The following is an 18,952-nucleotide window of genomic DNA, read 5'->3' on the forward strand; positions in this document are numbered from 1 at the left end:
GGTGAGCATCCTCCAAATGTGGTTATTGCGATGGACATTGCCCAACTCTTGCAACTATGGCTGCAGGATGTGGCTGCAAGCCCCAACGGTAATCAACACAAGTCAGAGTTTAGCCTAGCGTGCGATGGATAACGGCTGCGATCCGTCCAATCTCCATTCGTCGTCACAAGGGAGCGCCTTTTCTGTTTTGGACTTTTGAGTTTCCACCGTTCGTTCTTGAGCTCCAAGGGAGTTTAGATACTTTGATAACGGAGCCCAAGACGTTTAGCCGTCGCTGTACCGAGTACTAGGGAACGGATGGCACGAGACGCCAATGTGACCAGAACGCGTCCCTTGCAGTAGCTTCTGCAACGGGTGGTGGTTCTTGCTCGAGTGGAGAAGGTCTCAGGCTCCAAGCCTCCAAGGTGCTGACCCCTTAAGCCAAGTATGAGACTGGCGAGCGACAAAGAGGGGACTGATGACATTGCTTCTTAGCACTGCAGCCACTGTCTCGTACCCTGTTGATCTTTGAAGGGTCGGATGATAAAGCCAATGGATGGTTTTGTATGCTCCTTTGAAGCATGATAGGTTGCACTGGAAACATTTGCGACGGAAACCTGGTTTCGTATCAACGTCACAGCATCTGTAACATATCATTTCCACCTCAACATCAAGCTGCGCGAATACGTATTTCGGGGCATTCGAGATAGGGCATTGGCTGCTACTCCGATCCCTTGAGGCGTCCAAATACCAAGACGAAGATGGGAGTGGCGGACGGGTATGTAAGACGGGGGAGACCAGGCGTTTGCAGCCTGCAGCGAGCAAAGCGGTTGCCCATCATGCATGGCCCAACAAACGTGGGCAGAGTCTACAGAGCTGGGCAGTAAAAGTAAGGTAACCAAAGCCATGGATCTTTATGTGCGACACGGCATGGTTTGTGGCGGACGCAGGCGTCTGACTGACCTGGGATTCGGTTGTTAAATTGTAGCGTCGGACATGTGTAGTATTTTGTACTCACGAACAGGAGATACAAGATGCAGAAGAGTATGACATTGATCACAATGACAGCAAGGTTGATTGGGGTATTCAACCCCGTTCCGAGCCTGGAGATGAGCGAGTCTCTTGTTGCCGTCCCTCTGCACGCGTTCCGATGACTGACGCGTAGAAAAGGAGATTCATCACCGATCGTGATGATATCCGTACTAAGAAAGGTGTTGGTTCGTATGAAGTCCAGATGACGCTGACAACTGATCTCTGTTGACAAACACTTGAAGAATTCCAGTGCTAGGGCCGCCGTGAAGGTGTGTGAGGTCCATGATCTCTCGGGTCAGGTTCCATGTTGAAAATCATCGATTAGTGGAGGCCGATGGAGCGAGTGTCCCTCCTCGGAGTGCACCAAAGGGCAGTTAGTCCACTGAAATTTGGGCAAGCTCCAGGACTTTCAGTGAACAGACAGAAACCTGGCAGTTAACTGAAGTGAGTCCAGGGCTGTTCGTGCCTGTCTCCCTTGCCGCACCATCTCGAACGGTCGGTGGACTCCCACCCCTGCGGTCTGCTATTCACACCCCCTAACTCTCGCCCTGGCCTGTCCTTGGAGGTGAGATGGATGTTCCGTCCCCTGTGCAGCTGGTACCAACTCTAGGAGAAATGGACTGTTCGTCCCATGTTCTGCAGAGTACTCGCCCTGATGAAGGTACATTGCAGCGAACGCTTAACCACCTGTTTTATGATCGCTCCCATGTACCATCCTTGTCTACCATGAGCCATCGTTTCATTCAGAGCTACAAAGCTAAATCTCTATGATACTTTAACGGTGTTAAGCTCTAGCATTTGAGTCATATCTGAGTATGCAGTTCACGAGAAATGCCTCAACTCGCTATTCCATCTCGTCGAACACCTAATCTTCCGTCCGTGATAGTGCAATAATTACCATTAATTTATGATGAAGCAAGTCCGACTGACCTAGCAGAAATGGTACCTGCCTGTTGGCTTTCCCGCTACCATTCCCCTTTACGACTAGGCCCCCTGTCTCCACACCCTCCTCTCCCCTGTTCCTGGCACACCCCACCTCTCATCCATCCATTCCTTCCTTCGTCTTTTGCTCTGGGGCGCCCTGTCAATCTAACTCCCCCTTCATCGTTGTCACCAAATTTCTCATCCTACTCAAAATCTTGAGAATTTGTTGGTTCCATTGGCTCAGACACACCTCGTCCCTAAACGGTCTTCTTTTCCGTTCTCTCGTTTGTTAAACTTCATTCATTCTTTTCCATCCGTTCATTACCTTACTCCCATTGACCGTTGCCCTTGACTCGCCTTGGTACCTCTCGGGATCACGAGTCTTGTGCCGATCCAGTGGTACCCCGGATTGATGAGATCAAATCAAACTGCCGGCCAGCAAGTAACCTCTTGACAATCCTTCTCCGACACGATCGTCTCGCACCCTGTGACAGCACTCTCCCTTGAGATCCGCAGAAGATAGTCGGACCAAACCAAATAAGGCTTATTCGACTCACCACTGGCTCAAGCTTCTCGCGAAAATCCCCTTTGTTTTGCTTTGTTCATTCTCTCCCCGAGTCTGAGACAACCTCCTTTATCTATCCATCAAACTTGCCTGAATCGTTTCCATTTCTGGACTCACCATCCGACCCGTTCTTGTTTAACCTAACTCGGGTACCTGCGTTTTCCTCTTCCCTCTTACAAGAAGAACTCATCTGCTGTCGCCCGTTTTCGGCCTACAAACTTGCCATACTGCATCCAAATTACTCCACGAGGCTCCTGCACGACGACGACTCCGACGACAATCCCGATCCGCGAATCCATCGAGTACGAACAATCTTGCTTCGCGTGCCCTTTGTGACTACCGAGTCACTTCGCCCGAATCGATATTGGTCTCTCACATCACCAGAGACTAGTACACATATTCTACGGGTTTCGTCAATTTGACATCTGCAGGTACGAAACTCATTTCTTGTTGCAGGCGACTGGTTGGTTATTACATGGGGAAACATCTGCCCTCACTGTTCATCGAAGTGGCCAGCCATATTTACCCGTGCATGGCGATGAGCTTCGAGCAGCGGCCGGGTCAGATATCTGCTTCATGAACTCCAACCAATCTTGCATACCGATCATAGATACCGAAGCTAACCAGCATAGTGTTTGACGCAAGATTGGTATAGTTGCCAATCGAGTTCGACCTATATCGCCTTCATCAGTTGTGATGAATTAGACGCCTACCTCCCACGACAACGAACAACCGAGGCAAAAATAACGTTTCATCCTCGGGATTTGTCCTTCATTATGAATAGGTTCAGAGGCAAGAAGAAGGGCAAGGATGATCTCGAGGCTCCGCGGCCATCGATTGAGTCTGAGTCTTCCAGCCCCTTTAGAATGTTCGGCAAGAAAAAAGCACAGGAGGAGGAACCTAAAAAGGAGATTGATCTGACTACAGCCCTTCCATCGACTGATGATTTCCGAACAAGTCTTCTGATGACCAACCTTTCGGCACGGTTCTCTATGTTACGGGAGCAAGATGATCCAAACACCAAGGTTGGCAAGGCCAGTGACGATAGTGTTCTGTTCCCTAAAAGACAATCAAGAATGATGGACTTTGGTTTTGCTGCAGGGTTGGGCGACATTGCTGAGGTCGAGTCTATTCGGGCTCCTTTTGCACGCTCATCGATGCAGTCTAATGATGATACCGGCTCAACAAACGGGAGTGTCATGGGCAGATCGAAACCGATCGAAGGAAACAACTTGTTTGGAGGTCGACAAAAGGTTTACAAAATCGGCACTGGAGGGAACAAAGGGGCGATGAGTGGCCGTGTTCTCTATGGTGACGATGTCGCCCAGTCTGCTTTCCAGAAGTGGAGGCAATCTGAAAAGGATAAGCAGTCATTCGAAGACCTGCAGCAGGAAGAATTAGGTGACTTGGAAAATGCCCGACCAGAGTCTCCTTCTCAAACCGAGTACAACCGGAAAAGAGAGACAAACTCAACGACATCGTCAGGTCCATCTGCAGCTCGGGACTCAACAGCCGCAACATCTATCACCTCATCTTCAGTCAAGGACCGAGAGTCCTTCGTGCGCACATCTCGGACTGTCAGCCCAACACCACCAATGGAGCGAAGCGTGACCAGGACCCGTCGTCTCTATGAGCAAAGCTTAAACCAGGATCTCCAAGACCAGCAGTCATCTGCTCTTTCAAGAATCGATACGCTTACAAAGCGAACACTCGGCAGCAGAACTCCAGATCTGACACCTCCTGTTCCTTCCCCAGCAAGCGCAACATTCGGTGATCGGTTCATCACTCGATCGGTCCTGGCTAAGGCTAGTGCCCCTAACCTACGATCTTTCAGCCCTCCATCGCAAATGAGTCCTGTAGACTCGATGAATAAATTCCCCAGCATGGACCAGAAGGCCTTTGGTGCTACACCCCCTCTTAGCCCCCCTATTAGTGAGACAGGGGAGGCTCAGCCGTTTGATCGAAGCAGAATTATCAGCAGGACCAACAGTCAATATGATGAATCAAGGTTCGCCCAACGGCAAATGCAAATGCAGCAGGGTCGCGAAACTCCCACGAACCGATTCCGCACTGATTCCAACCCCTCATTGCCAGGCACTCGATCTAGGTCATCTTCTGCCCACCGTCCGCAAATGGAAAGGAACGAATCTGGGTCGTTCCAGACTGAGCCAACTGTCCAGGAAGAGTCACAACATTCAACCTTCTTTGATGACGATGATGACCAGTCTGTTGTGGACGAGTCACACCTTCAGCCTATCTTTCCTCTTCAAGTCAAGGTTGAGAAGCCAGCTGATAATGAGCACCCTGCCTTCAGACGCACTGTAGCACCAACGCCTCTATCGATTTCTGAAGGAACTGGAGTTGCGCCAGCTAACTCAACAGAGCAAATGCCTAAGGACTCACCTACTTTGGGACCTACCTCTGGTGGACTGAGCGGCATGGTCAGGCAGCATCTTCGACAAGATAGTGGGGCCTCCTCAATTTATGGAAGCTTACCCAACGACGTTGACCTGAGCTCACGATTCCCTCCCGAACGCCATGATGCACATACCTATGAACCCAAGATGGTCGATTCGAACGCCTGGGAGTCGATTGAGAGAGACTTGGCTATGTCAATTGACGGTAGCGTGACTAGTCCTACTAGATCATCTGGTTTGATGGAGGCTCAGATATTATCTGGACCTGAATCCACCCAAAACCCGAAACAACAATTCAACCCCCAGCCAGAAGAAGAGACAGATGACTTTGCTCGTCATCTTGCCGACGGTGCGCGACGTGTCAGGGAGAGACTCTCTTCTTTTGTCGAAGCTGATAGCAGCATTTCGTCACCAGAAGCTCCACCTCTGTCTGAGCTTCCACCTCCACCTCGTCCCAACGCCTTGGGTATCTTGAAATCCAAGTCCAGTCGTGGCTCTTTGGTTGACAGAGGTCGAGGTGACAGAGAGAATGGCAGTCAGTCCAAAGCGAAGAAACTCCTTGGCCTACGAGGCTCGTCGCCTGCCCCTGCCGCAAGTCCATCCCGCCGTGGCTCATTCGAGGCAAATGAAAGGCTGACGCAGTCGCCTGAGCCAAAGGACGAAAACCTACCAAGAGATAGCGAGGAAAAGGAAGGTGTCCATGCTGGCCTCAAGGCTTTTCGACAAGCCCGTCGGGAGCTCCAAAGGATGAAGGAACTAGAAGTTCAGCAACGACACCAACTACCCTCGAAGCCTCCTTCGGCGGGCAGAGATCGAGCCCAAACTACGACATCCCGACCACCATCTCAGGAACGCAGACCACCCCCTCCTGTCTCATACAATCGAGTCCCTAGCGAAGAATCGAGGGCCAATGCTGGCTCACGCGCTGGTTCACGCTCAGGATCCCGAGCTCCCTCTGAACGTGATCGAAGTGGCTCTGAAGCAAGCAGCGGAGGCAGATCTGGTAGTCGACCGCCACGCCTTAGAAACGGATCCGTGCCTCGCGATGATTACCAAGGGCCCATGGGATCTCCTGTAGGAAATAATGGCAAGCCTCGACAAGGGCCGATGATGAGAGCACCAATGATGCCTGGACAAGACATGCGACGGTCACCACGTATGCCGCCTCAACCATATCCTGGAAACGCTTCGCCTGGTCCCTACAACCGTCACGACAACAGCTTGCATATACATCCTGTCTATGGACACGATTCCGACCACCCATCACCAATTTCCCCACTCAATGGTGCCCCCTCGCCTCATGGCGCACCTTCTCCTCATGGATTCCCCGGACCTGGCCCCGGCCCCCAGAGACCATATGGGCCACCTTACCCAGGTGGAATGATGCGCAACCGAGATATGTCGGAACCTTCAATCAAGCCGCCAATGTCACCCATGGGTCACCGTGACGGCCTTCGACCTGGCCCTGGATCTGGACTCAATGGTGGTGCAGTTTCTACGCCTAACCTGCATAGCAACATTGCTCCCCCTTTGCCACCAATCAACCCTCGGCGCAAGAACACAGGAGCCACGCTCGCTGAAGGTACCATGAGCGCTCACCGCCGCCCTATGAGCCCCAGTATCGCAAACGAACAACGTGGTGGCTTTCGAAGTGATGATGAAGATGGCGCAGGGATGAACCGTCAGAGATTGCGCAAAGCCACAAGCGAAGCAAACGGTATGAACGCACGAGCAAGATCAATGCATCAAGCTCCTCCTCCGCCTTTGGCTGCACCACCTCTGCCTCCTAGCATGAGCAGCAATGCAGTTCCCGGAGGGATGATTTAACAGTGCAGACGATGACTGTTTTCCCTATATTTCTTTCAATTCTCTTAATTCCCCTTTTGCCGACAGCATGAGACTCATGACCAAGATACCTCACGGCCCTTTTCATTTCATAAACTTAATCTCAGTGTCCTGAATCATCGAGCGGAGCCTTCGATGATAGGACCCCAACATTCGTGTGTATTTGCGGGGTGAAGGATTTGTCACTCCTTGTATGTTTTCTTTTGGGGATAATTCGGTCATTGACGGATGGATGGTTGGAATCTAGTATCAGGTGTAAATTGACCCTGCTAGCAAGAGATCGAGCAGGTCCTTGATTCGAATAGCTGGCGTCAGGCAAGGTGTGCAAGGAAATGATATGTCAGGAAGCAGAATGGAACGGAACAAGCGGGCATGCATTCAATAAGGCTGGGGAGGTGTTTGGTTTTGTACGTATAGGATTGGAAGCCGACGGCCAAAAGAACGTAGTGAGGATACTACGTCAGTTTATAAAATGTTGACCCCATGGAGAGTTTTCGCCATATCAAAGCAAAGGATGGTCATGGTCAAGGAATGGGAATAGGCACCAGGCCTGTAGTCAAACATTGTAGATGAGATAAATAACGATGGTCACCCATAATGCTCAGTCTACCTAAGTGCCCATGCCGACATATCCAAAACATAAACAGCCTCCCCCCGATTCTACTGACCTCAGTGGTAAGCAACTCAGGGCATAAGTCACAAGTCACTATCGATACTTGATCAACAGAGAGAACATCGGACTGTAGATCATCGCAAGCAATAGCATCATGACTAAGATAGAACAGTCTCACAACGTCATGAACTTGAGCTTCATTCTGAATTACCTTATGCAATATTCTGATTTTATGTGTTAGCTCTAGGGTAGGCCAGCACCCCGCCTTGAACTTTTGTGTTTCCCAAGCAGCCATTGGCACACTGCTGATGTGAAGGGGGTTGAGGCTGTCAACCTCCATTTTCCCTTACAATCAAGGCTGTTGTCGTGTTTTCTGCAATTCTTGTTGGTTGCGACGTGGCAATGTGGTTCTAACTTGTGGGCATTGCATTTCCAAGCCACAGAGAAGGGCCGACGTGAGGTTTACTATATTATGTAACGAAGGGAAATTTCCGGGGACAGTCGAGTTGTAGATCGGGCGAGTCCGGGCTATGGCACAGAATCTGGAGGTCGTTTTTTTTTTTTTTTTTCTGAAACAAGGGTCCAATGGAGCGTTTAGCGGTGGCAAGTAAACCAAGGATTGTCAATATACGTTCATGATTGGAGCGTTTCATTTCACGATGGACTCATCAATTCGAATCGCAGGACTAAGCGCCGGGCGAAAAGACGCCGAAAGTGGGTTGATAAAACTTGGTATTGATTCTTGTCTCTGATTCTCAAAAAGTCAAGGCCCAAAAAAGAGACCGCGGGTATCGATTATTGTTACAGCTGAAAATCCATAGCGATTCATTCCCCGTTAACCCCGAGACAAGTCCAAAACGTAAAAGCATAGAGTAATAGAACGCCCAAAACCCGACGTCATATCTTTCCCGTGGCGCCTTCGCATAAACACCCCCAAAGAGGCTGAAAGCAAAGCTTTTGCTGCTGGAGAAAGAAGATAATTGCTTGAAGAAACCAGTCGCTGAGGTATCAATCAAGAACAAGTGAAATGGTGAAAATGACGACCAGGTCATAGGTGTGAATGGAGAGGAGGCAGTTTCCGAGCAGAATAGAAGCGCCGCCGTTGAAGTCGTCAAAAGGTCGTGTCTCGTACGAGCGAGGGTATCCAGACTCTCATCTCGCCATGCTGTAGCCCTTTGTCATGATACAGGGCCAAGCGTGTGTTGTGAGAGAAGAGGAGGAGAATGCCGTCGAGACGTGTCTGTGGATGAATGCTTTAGCACAGAGGGCAGTTGTTGCATTGCTTGTGGCCGCAAGCGGTGCAGGTGGTGCTGATGACAATCATGCCTCCACACTGGCAGCAGTACTCGTAGGCAGGCATGTTGGTGATGGGGGTTTGTGGTGTTGAAGTGTTGAAGTGGTGTTGTTGAAGTTGAAGTAGTCTTTGGATGGTAGAGTCTGGTGATTGTTGATGAAGAAGAGGGAGATAGGTCAGCTTGGGAACGGAGGGAAGAGGAGGGATATAAATAGTTGAGGAGGAGAGGGAAAGAGAGTGAGAGAAAGAGAGAGGCGAGGCCAGACAAGGCAGAGTAAGGCAACCCAACGGAAGGGGACACCCTTAGAGTGCTCGGATATGTTGATCGGAACCTAGAGTCCAAGAGGAAGAATGGGGGTGAAATTACCTTGCCTTACTTTAGGTGCTCTGTATCCGTGCTGGAGTCGGAATGGGCTGGTTTCGGCATTTTCTAAGGCGGGTAGAGCCCACATTCAGTCTGTTGCAGTGCAGGTCAATGTTTATCCCCGAGCCTAGAGCCTCAGCCAGAGCCAGACAGAGTGGGCAGTTTTTTTTCTTTGGTGGTGGTGGTGAGTGTGTGAGTGGTGGTCCTGACTTACACGCTCGGCGCTAGGCAACCCTTAGATTTCAAGGTTCAAGGTTCAAGGATCCCTTGGCTTGGACGTCTCCGCTCTTGGTGACACAAGCGTTTGTGGTGAGGGGAACTCTGCATGTGCCGTACCGAAGAGAGGGTGGGTGATCTCAGCTGAGGTTTTTACTGGTTGGTGAGTGGAAGTGAAGACATATACTTTTTACAGTACGATTTTGATATCGATATCTCTGTTTAATTAGATCAATTTAGGCTTATTTTCTGTCTCTGACTTGGTATTTTCCTTCCTTTGACTTTTGTGATTCTTGTGAATTTGATTTTCAACCGAACGTGACTTTTGGCTTGCTTTCGAATTGCGGCTTAGACTAATTAAACTCAGGACCCTTGCGTCACAAGCTAAGGCAACTCCCATGCTGATGCTTGGGTAGGTTCACGCATGCTACGTCATCGTGCAATGACGATGCGTGTCTTAAGGTGACTAGCTCGGTCTGCGAGATGGAGAGAAAAGAAACGAACAGAGACACGGAACGAGCCAAAAAGTATGTAGCGAGGCAGTGTGACGAGAATGTCTAATCCAACCAATGCCCTTGAAAAGGCTGATCCATACCATCCGACCAGCCAGTCACGTCCTTGGAATCAACTGGGCTGGACCGGTCCCTCGTCACTTTTCTTGTTCACTCCACGTTCACAGGCCACTAAAGAAAAGTAAAGCAGGGGACAGAGAGCGAGAGGAGAACAACATTCGTCCACTCACAACCCCAGTTCATCATTGGATCTCCAGATGAGGCTAACAAACGAGACAACCCCCAAAGTCGGCTGTTCTGTCCTGTTCCCACAGAGTCTTGTAGGATCTCGGCTTTTTTACAGCTGATTGTTCCCATCTCATCCGCTCGCATATGTAAGACGTATAACATTGTATGGTTGACTCACGGGGAACGATCCATTGCATCCGAAAGAAACGTACAAAATCGGTGATGATGAACTCAGAACTGCGCCTCGTACTTGGTCATTCGTAGCTGACAAGATCATCAAAAGATCAAAAGCTGATCACACCCTTTGCAGCAGTTGAATTTGCGGGGTAGGAAACTATTGTCACCATTCATCTGCCGATCTGACAGGCAGAGAGAGTCAGAGTCAGAGTCCTACGACCCTAAACCCCGGATTTTCGCCTCTCCATGCCCAAAGACTCTCGACCTCACAAAAGACCTCCTTGGCCTCTTCTTTGTTAGCGGCAAACGGGATGACGCATTCCCTGTCGGTAATGTGCTGCACCTAGAGTCGCCCAGCACGAATCGGGTCGACGGTTGTATCTTCAGTTGCATTGGTAGGGTCCCATAGGTCCTAGGCCCTAGCCTCTACAGGCTGTAGGTCTCCCCCGCGCGCGCAAGGGCATGCGCCACCGGGGATCAGAAGCCCACACATCCCCAGAGGCTATTATGAAACAGTATGGGGTAAAGCTTTGCGAGATTCGATATCTCTCGCCTGTCACCGTCGAGCATTTGACAGAGTTAGTAGCCCGCCCGCCAACCTGACTGATGCGGTTGCGGCTACGGTTGGGGCTGCGCTTTGGGTCTCAACGGGCCATGGGAAGCTCAGTAAAGTTAGGAAAGCGGCTAAAGAGGCATTTCCACTGCTTTATGTAAAAGTTTATTTCGTGGTGGTTTCATCTTTCTTGTTGTTGGTTCCGTCTTACACGTGGAGGCTGATTGTCATGTCAATGGTTGATTTCATCTCCGAGTGTCCGGCGAGGCTATTGCTAGAATATCCAACGATCTTGGATAGAATACCCCAAGGACTTCATAATCATCAATAATCAGTATCACCCATAGCAGGTAAAGCAAATTAATTCAATTTGGTATTTAGCAATTGTTCATTCCGTTTGCTTAACGACCATGTTGTTAACGCCAGAACACAAAGTGTACGGTTAGTAATGGCCTGTCTTACCATCCCAACCCTAGTACCTGAACTCCAATGCCAAAGTTCATCCATCCTCGAGCAAAATCTTAACCCATCATCTCCATAACGAAACGTTCTATCCCGCTGCTAAAAGTTCGTCCCAATGATATCCCATTCTCTCGCTCTCTATCCCTCGCATCCAGTGTTTAATCGAATCTGAAGATCTGGCCACTGTTGCCAGACATTCGAGAGCGTTCGTAGTAGTAGGTAGGCGGCGGATGATTGACAGCTTGCAGCGGAACAATCTCCTGGGGTTGACCTTGATAGTGCCGGGGCATACTTTCCATAGGCCTCAGCTGAGAAGATTGAACTCTCCCAAGAAGATCAGAGAGCCGTCGATTGTGTTCCATCAGAGTTCGGATTTGTTCGTCCTGCTTTTCGTTGTTCTCCTTCATGGCTTCGACCGCCTTAAGCATTGGCTCTGAGATTCTCTCCAGAGAGATGTCGTTGTCGGTCTGCGTCGCTGCGTCTCGGAGGACAATTCTTTGCTGCGAGGCTTGAAGTTCCGCGAGTCGGTGGACTTTGGCAGCGAGACTTGCCTGGTCTACCTGAGCACTTGCACGCTTGCTCGCAGGTTGGCCTGGGTGGCCGGAAGCAGTTCGTTTCATAGCACGAACAGGACCACCAGAGTTGCTTTCAATCGATGGTAGGATACTGTCGTTTCTGTGAGAAGGATCGGCTTGTCCTCGCTCTGGCCCCTGGCCCCTGGTCCCAGGCTCAGTTTTGATACGGGGCGTCTCTGGCGCAGCTGGAGTAGGTGTTGATACGAAAGGTCGATCTTTCCTGAGCTCTTGCTCTAACCATTGCTCGAGGCCGCGATTTCTGACTTCGTGGGCGAACTTGAAATTGTTGTGTCCCAGGGTTTCATGAACCGCAAGTGTGGCAAGCAAGATCTCGGGATCAGGCCTAGCATCAAGCCCAGAGACGCGACACCAGGCTGTAAAGTTCTTGCAGAACTGAGTGTCGCCCCAGGTACGACGAACATTGCACTTCTTGATCAACTCTACGACACGCTGATACATAGAGGGATGCTTCTTGGCGTCAGGGTGAATACAAGCGATTGCTTCGTTGTGTCTTTTCTCAATAGCTTCGATGTCGTCCTTGGAGATGAAGGTCTTGGTAGACTTTGGCTTTATGGCTGGAGTAGTGTCGACTTTACCAGTCCCGTTGTCCGCTGACTCTGTTTCGGACGACATGTTTGTGGTGATGTTTGTAGGAGGTACTTGACTGATGAGTGTCAGTATTGGATGAGGCAATGGATGATTGATGCGACTGATGATCTGGCCTATGAGATGATGAAGACGTAAGAAGCAAAGAGAGAATAAAAGAAAGGGTCGAATGGAGGAATTTATACCTTGAAGTCAAGAAGGCGTGAGTGATTCAGTGAGACCTGATGATGGACCGAGAATTGTAAAGAGTACGAAGCGTTTGACGAGTGAAGGAAAAATGGTGGAAAAGTTGAAGAAGAGATAAAAGGAAATCGTCCAAGTCTGCAAGAAAAGGAGATGAAGAAGAGGTTAATGCTTGGTAGAGAGAGAGATGAAGCTGAAGGTGAGGGTATTATGTGACCGAGTTACAGAGTTGTGATGTTTTGCACTCAAAAAAGGAAAAGGCTAGAGGTTGCTTATGATGGAATATCCTTTGATGCCTCGAATTCGGTCGCACTTTGCCCTCAATTGAGATTCTTTGATGTGCTCGAGTGGGCTTCTTGTGCCCCAGTTGCGGCTCTGTTGGTGTTGCTAGGCGTCACTGAATCGACGGGCCCCTCCAAACGGCATCAGAGCCACAATCGCTCGGCCGGGCCGCCACCACCTGCTCAAAGTTTTTATGAATTTACCTAAGACTCATCCTAAAGATCATAAACTATGCACCGTGATTTACTGATTTTAGGATGCCTCGATCCACATGAGGACCCTTTAAACCGGCAGAATTGGGCATGGATCGTGCCAAGAGCTGCATGACCTGATATATCAGAAACATACCATGTCAGCTTCCTACATCGCCAATCATGCTTTGCACCCCATCATGTTATATAAATTCTGGCTACCTACCTAGTATTCATATAGTGCCACAAGTGGTGCAAGGATATTGTAGATCGTGGGGTTGGGCATTGAGTCCTGGGGTATAAAAGGGAGTGCCACTCTTGGCTGCACGTAGGAAAATATCAAGATATCTTCCGCATCTGCATAAAATATCTTCCTCTGGCCCTTCTCAGACAAAAGTCTGAAGGTATATGTCACTAAAACCAGCATTTTCGTTCGAGTTCCCTCTTTGTGGCAGACATTAGTTGCCCTACTCGGCAAGGATAGCACTGCTGAAGCACTTGCACTGCCAGGCAAAATCATTACCATGGTTCGGGCAATAAAGCTTATGCCATCTGCAGGGCGGCGGGTGCCTGGAGACAAGTCCAGAGAAATTTACCCCTCTCCACTTCAAAATAACTTCCAAAACACAGCACATGGTTTCTCTGTGGGCACATCAAAAGAGTTCGTAAGCTTTACCTTTCACGATGTAAAACCCTGTCAAACTCTACTAAAATCGATCTTCTTCGTCTATAAAGGTCACAGTTCCTGAATCCCCCGTCACATCCTTTCCTCATTCTTCGTCCATCTTTTCTTCCGCCTCAGCTGCTCACTCCACACGCAATAACAAACATACACAAGAACAAACCAAACCCTATCACTTTCACATTTCTTTACTCGACAGAGTGTTTTGTTCCTATCCTACAATACTATCTCAGACATTGTATCTTCTTACTTTCAAGATGGTTCGTATCTTGCACATGAGCCACCACGACCCCTTAACCCGGGAGATGTTTCAAACAAATGACGGGCTTCGGTTTGATCTCGAATACCCAGAGCAGGCTGTTATTATCCCAACTCGATACAACAGCCGCATCGCCTTGGAGAGGGATGTCCAAAAAGTGATTGAAAAAATCAAAGAAGCCCGTGAGCGCTTTAGTGAGATGGGAAGGAACAAAACTCTGTCCAACAGACAAGTACGAACCACTCTCGAGATCGCCAAGCAGATCGTGGAAGCGATGAATACTATCATTAAGCGATACTACAAGGAGAGACAAGAAGGCCTTAACGTCAAGAAGCAGCGCGAGTACGCCGCGATTAAGGAGACTGGCATGGCTAAAGCTCTCAAGCAGGCTGAGATCGCCTTTAAGTACCACTTGGACCTCCAAGAGAAGTGTTTCAATTACCAGATGGCCAAATTGGCGCGTCAGATGCTAGATGCTCTCGACAAATTGAGGCGATACAGCTTTGAAGCGTTGTCCATCTCGAATGGAAACGAGCCTCTTTGGGGAACAACACTTTTCTAAGGACTCCATTCACTTCAAGATATCGACACAGACGCACGACAATTCATCTATGGCCCCGGAGCCCACTAGAAATTAGTCCGCTAAACGATATCTAGCTTGAAGTAAGTTTCATCCTGCCTGTTGCTTCTTCTTCATACTTATTCCATCCAGGGACCCCAGTCGCGGAGATCTGTTGAGAATGAACATTTTGGGAGCATATCGAACAGGGAGTAGGACGATGGACTTCATAATGTATACCATAGGCGTCTGATGAAAGACCCATGGACTTTAATGACATGAAGGGATCAGCATGGGATTGCGCATTAATGGTTATTTTGGAGTTGCTATGTGTTTATTTGTGGTTTTATCTCAGGGGAACAACTTTACCAGTAGTCTTTTGCTACGGCACTGGTACCACTACGCATTACGGATCACGATTTACGGAATATTCATCAGGACATGAGAATTTCAATGAAGGGCATCGATGTCAATACACTGAACATTGCATTTACACTTGAGGTGTCTTCATATTTGTGACTGTTCTGCTTCTACTTGACCATGATGACTGACTGCGCTGCGCTTCTGTTCGCTGGTAAGTGCATACTGACAACAAAGACACTTTGATGTAGTGTGCCAGCCTCCGTGTCAGAGATACCCTCGTTGTACCAACTGATGTGACTCATAATGCTACGGTGAATCACTCAGGAACTGTAATCGTGGTTCTCACCAAAGCTTAATGAAAAGACCGAAGACTTGGCCAGTGATAGTACAAGATGTCGGCTGTAAGCTTTCCGCAATATGCAAAGTATGCGGGCTCTTGTTTTTAAAGTGTCTTCAGCGTGAAGATTAAAAGGTCTCATTTATTGAACCTTCCTCATCCCTTATAGCCAATGGTTTCCACTGCGGTCGGTCGTGGCGAGTTTGTCATGTAGGCCCCTTTCGTGGTGTAAGTGCGAAGTATATCGCTGTCACGGTGTTTCCAAGAAAGACAAGGTTTTGTAACGGTAACATAAGCTTCTGTTGTTGAATGCCAGATTGGGAGACTCGCATCGTGGTGATTCGTTGTTGTGGCAGCCTCGTGCAACAGTTAGTAAAGTTTAACTTGACTGGGGCGATTAGGGTTTCGAGCTTTTCTTGACGTCCTGTGATTCGACCAGTCTTGAGGCTATTATCAGGAGTAGATCTTGGAACCTAAAAGCATGTAGTTGACATGGATCTGGGTGGCAATCGTGGAGCAAGGTCGGTTTGGGGTGTCTGTGACCCCGAATTTGTCTTTGGGCCCTGTTGTATGGATAGTCAGCGCTCTGTAGCTTTCCAGGGTGTCTTCGCAGGGCCTTGCTTGGTGAACCTGGTCATAACCACACCGCACATGATGGACACGATCGAGTTGAGATGCTGGTATATCTGCGGACGTTCGAGGTGTGCCAAAGATCTAACCAGGAGGTTAGAGATTCAAAGAACTGAAGCGGCCTTTCGATGGGGCAGCGATCGAGCACACGTATACTTTCAGAGAGTCACGGAGCAGACTAATGGCTGTATGGAGCGCTGGTCTCCTGTCCTGTAAGTCCCAAGATGACCGCCCAAGCTGGGCGCTTCAGGGGCTCTCGTTAAACCGTATATTTAGCTTCCAACGCGGCGGCGGTCGAGCGGTCCTGTCTTATTTGGCGGAAATCAGATCGATTGGAAGTTGGATTGTGTACCGAGCTTGCCTGCAGATCTTGTCGGTCTGTCCGCCGTAGTTTGGTGATTCAGGGGTTATGGTGCCTACTTACAGCAACTTTGGAGGAGGCGGCCGAGCACCTGGGCAGCAAATGGGGAATCTTGAGTCGAATAGATTGTATACGACGTCTCAAGTTTGTCTCGAGGCTTTGTAGGCCCGCTTGCCGCGGGTTGTAAAATTCAGGGGTTCGTAGGCAGCGCTTACGGGACAATGAGTATCGAGGAACAAGTAGCAAGCTCAACGTCAATGGTAAACAGCTCAACTCTTCGAGATGATATAGGCCTCTCTGCCCAAGACAGGATATGGTTTCGGGAGCCTGGGGCGAAAGTGCGGTCGAAGGGCGGCCTCGTAGTCGGGCTTGAGCGCTGGCGGCGGAAAGGGAGGTTAATACGTCTGGACGCTTCCTGTAGTCTGTCCCGTAGTTAGCTTGACTGGCGGTAAGCTTTAATGGCATCTAGAGGTCGTAGCTGTCAAGGTATAGGCCAGCCTTGAAGTCGATTTGTAAGTACTCGGAGTTCTGGGATCTTGGTGATCAGCGTTTTGGTAGGACTACAGCTAGAAGATCGTTGAGGACGCTACTACAAGGGCAGTCACAACGCATGATTCTTTGCATTAAGTCTGTCTCATGGATGGAGTTGAAGAGCCAGTAGAATAGTTCCGCCAGCTCTTTGGTATTACAACTACAGCCAACTCGACTTGGCGGATAGACTCAGGGGTCAATGTATCTTACCACGAAGAGCACGATTGGGGTCTGGCAACGCAAGTCACTTGGAGAGCTTTGTTTGAGTGAAGCAATGTTAGCTGGGAGGCTGTAATTCGAGGAGAGCTGGCAGCATCGTCTGGAGGTTGGCTGGAGGGTTGGATCCTTCGCGAACTTCGATCGTATGAATGCGGGACCGCAGGGAACTTCTTCGAATGGCGTGAAATGCTTGATGACACTGAATACTGAACCGTAGGCTGATCAAAGATGTTGACAGACTTGATGCTTCGTGATGTTCGTGTGTGAGGGAGACGATGATGAAAAAGGAGCGTCGAGGAAAACAAGGGGGGGGGGGGGTTTATAGTCGCGGAAAAGGCTGAAGAGGAGGAAGGAGCACGCCTCGATGCTCCAACTTCGCTGATGGAGAGCAAGCAAGAAGCTGTGACGATTCGTTTGGAGCGCTGCTACCTTGATCAGCATGACTGTGTGGGATATTCAGGGGTCAGGCGCCTTGCGTCATGTGCGGCAGTCAGCCCAGGACGCAAGAGAAGGTACGGATGGTCTTCGTTTCGTTCTTGTGCTCTTGTAGCCAGGCCTGGGGCTGTCGAAGTACTGGGTTTCGGGCAGGTCCTGGGCGGGAGTGGTCGAACGGTTACATATTTCCAAGCCTCACAATAGACAGCGGTGCTTGCACTTGGTTCTTGCCACCACTGCAGTGGAAAGCACTATGTGGTTGCCAAGATAAGCGTCAACTGGTACTGCGAGACTTACTGTGGCGTACTCTGCTGTTGCTGCAGTGGTTGCGTGGGGACAACCCGAAAGAGCACTACGCTCAGTTATTGACGCTCAGTCGTACTGGACCTTTGAAATTTACTGGACTGCGTATTTTGGTGCTGGAATCTTACAGGTTCAGAGGGGCAAGAATTTTGGAAGGCTGGTTGCTTTGGTATTGGCGAGTGTCCATGCTGCATCATTGCGTGGGAAAATAATTCTGGCCCATTGCACTGGCACTGCTCAATATTTTTGGACTGAACAGCACAACAAAGCAGTTGCTTATGGAATTGCAATGTAACGAACAACCACTTTCGCTATTGGTGAACATTGTAGACATTCTTTGGGGAATTTCGAACAGCCCTCCCTCAAAGACGTGTTCGTCTCGGCTTGTTCTCTTCGCAACCGGAAGATGGAGGCGGTACCCAAGTTTGCAAGTCAACGATGGCCTTCTTTCCTTCTTCTCTGATAATAGCATAACATCATGTCCCAGAGCTATCTAACCTCATGGCAAACCTTCCCCCGTCGTATGATTCCAGAGACATAAGATATCTCGAAAGGCGCACACAACGAACCGAACGAGTCAAGAATACTTTGAGCCCCGAGCACCCAGACAGTGGTCGTTGATGCCATCAAGATCACATTACAATACCGAAGAAATCGACCGAAAATTGCCAAGCACCGAGCTGCGCATTACGAATAGGGGTATGTCGAAAAGCGCGAGTTTTCGCTCCCACGTTACATTCGACCGAACTCCATCCTCTCTCGACATGACACCTACTTACATGTGAAAACGAACCACGATTCTTGTTGGTACAGAGGAAAGAATTTCAGCAGTCGTGATCGGGCAACTCAATACCCCTTTACTGCGAGAGCCAGCGTAACCTGTTTTCGTTGCAAGTTCGCCGAACCGAATGAGTCAACGAGCAAAACTCAACGAAACTTTTACGTGAGGTTATCCGGGAATAAATAGTCTTTGTCACTGGTTGATTGCAGTTGGTCGTCAAGTGGCGGTTATTTCCGAGCAGTGGGAATGATCCATTGAAAAAGGTAACTTCCGCCCTGTCAGGCCATGAACAGATCTTGTCTTATCTGTATTTCTAGATTAGCAGGTAGTATTCTAGATCTGCTGAGACTACCGACATGCGGCAGTGTCAAGAGAAGGTGTCTGACGAGTTGGGGAGACGGCCAAAAAGTTGCAAAACAACTGCCATATCCGGTCTAGTCGCAATCCCCGCCCGGGTCCGGCCATAGGTGAGAC

At 49.4% G+C, this 18,952-nt stretch overlaps 3 protein-coding genes across 3 annotated transcripts; 2 read left to right on the top strand and 1 right to left on the bottom strand.

Annotated features, from left to right (window-relative positions):
- Positions 1–3,276: 3,276 nt before the first annotated feature.
- Positions 3,277–6,744, top strand: FTJAE_6218 (uncharacterized protein; the record flags this gene model as incomplete). Its single annotated transcript, XM_037352807.1, has 1 exon — positions 3,277–6,744. The coding sequence occupies one exon, from the start codon at positions 3,277–3,279 to the stop codon at positions 6,742–6,744; it is 3,468 nt and encodes a 1,155-aa protein (XP_037206619.1).
- Positions 6,745–11,339: 4,595 nt separating this feature from the next.
- FTJAE_6219 (uncharacterized protein) lies at positions 11,340–12,389 on the bottom strand (the record flags this gene model as incomplete). Its single annotated transcript, XM_037352808.1, has 1 exon — positions 11,340–12,389. One exon carries the CDS (start codon positions 12,387–12,389, stop codon positions 11,340–11,342), a length of 1,050 nt encoding a protein of 349 aa, XP_037206620.1.
- Positions 12,390–13,957: 1,568 nt separating this feature from the next.
- FTJAE_6220 (uncharacterized protein) lies at positions 13,958–14,521 on the top strand (the record flags this gene model as incomplete). Its single annotated transcript, XM_037352810.1, has 1 exon — positions 13,958–14,521. The coding sequence occupies one exon, from the start codon at positions 13,958–13,960 to the stop codon at positions 14,519–14,521; it is 564 nt and encodes a 187-aa protein (XP_037206621.1).
- Positions 14,522–18,952: the final 4,431 nt, after the last annotated feature.

The sequence above is a fragment of the Fusarium tjaetaba genome (assembly GCF_013396195.1).
Source record: "Fusarium tjaetaba strain NRRL 66243 chromosome Unknown NRRL66243_c0000122, whole genome shotgun sequence".
Taxonomy (NCBI): domain Eukaryota; kingdom Fungi; phylum Ascomycota; class Sordariomycetes; order Hypocreales; family Nectriaceae; genus Fusarium; species Fusarium tjaetaba.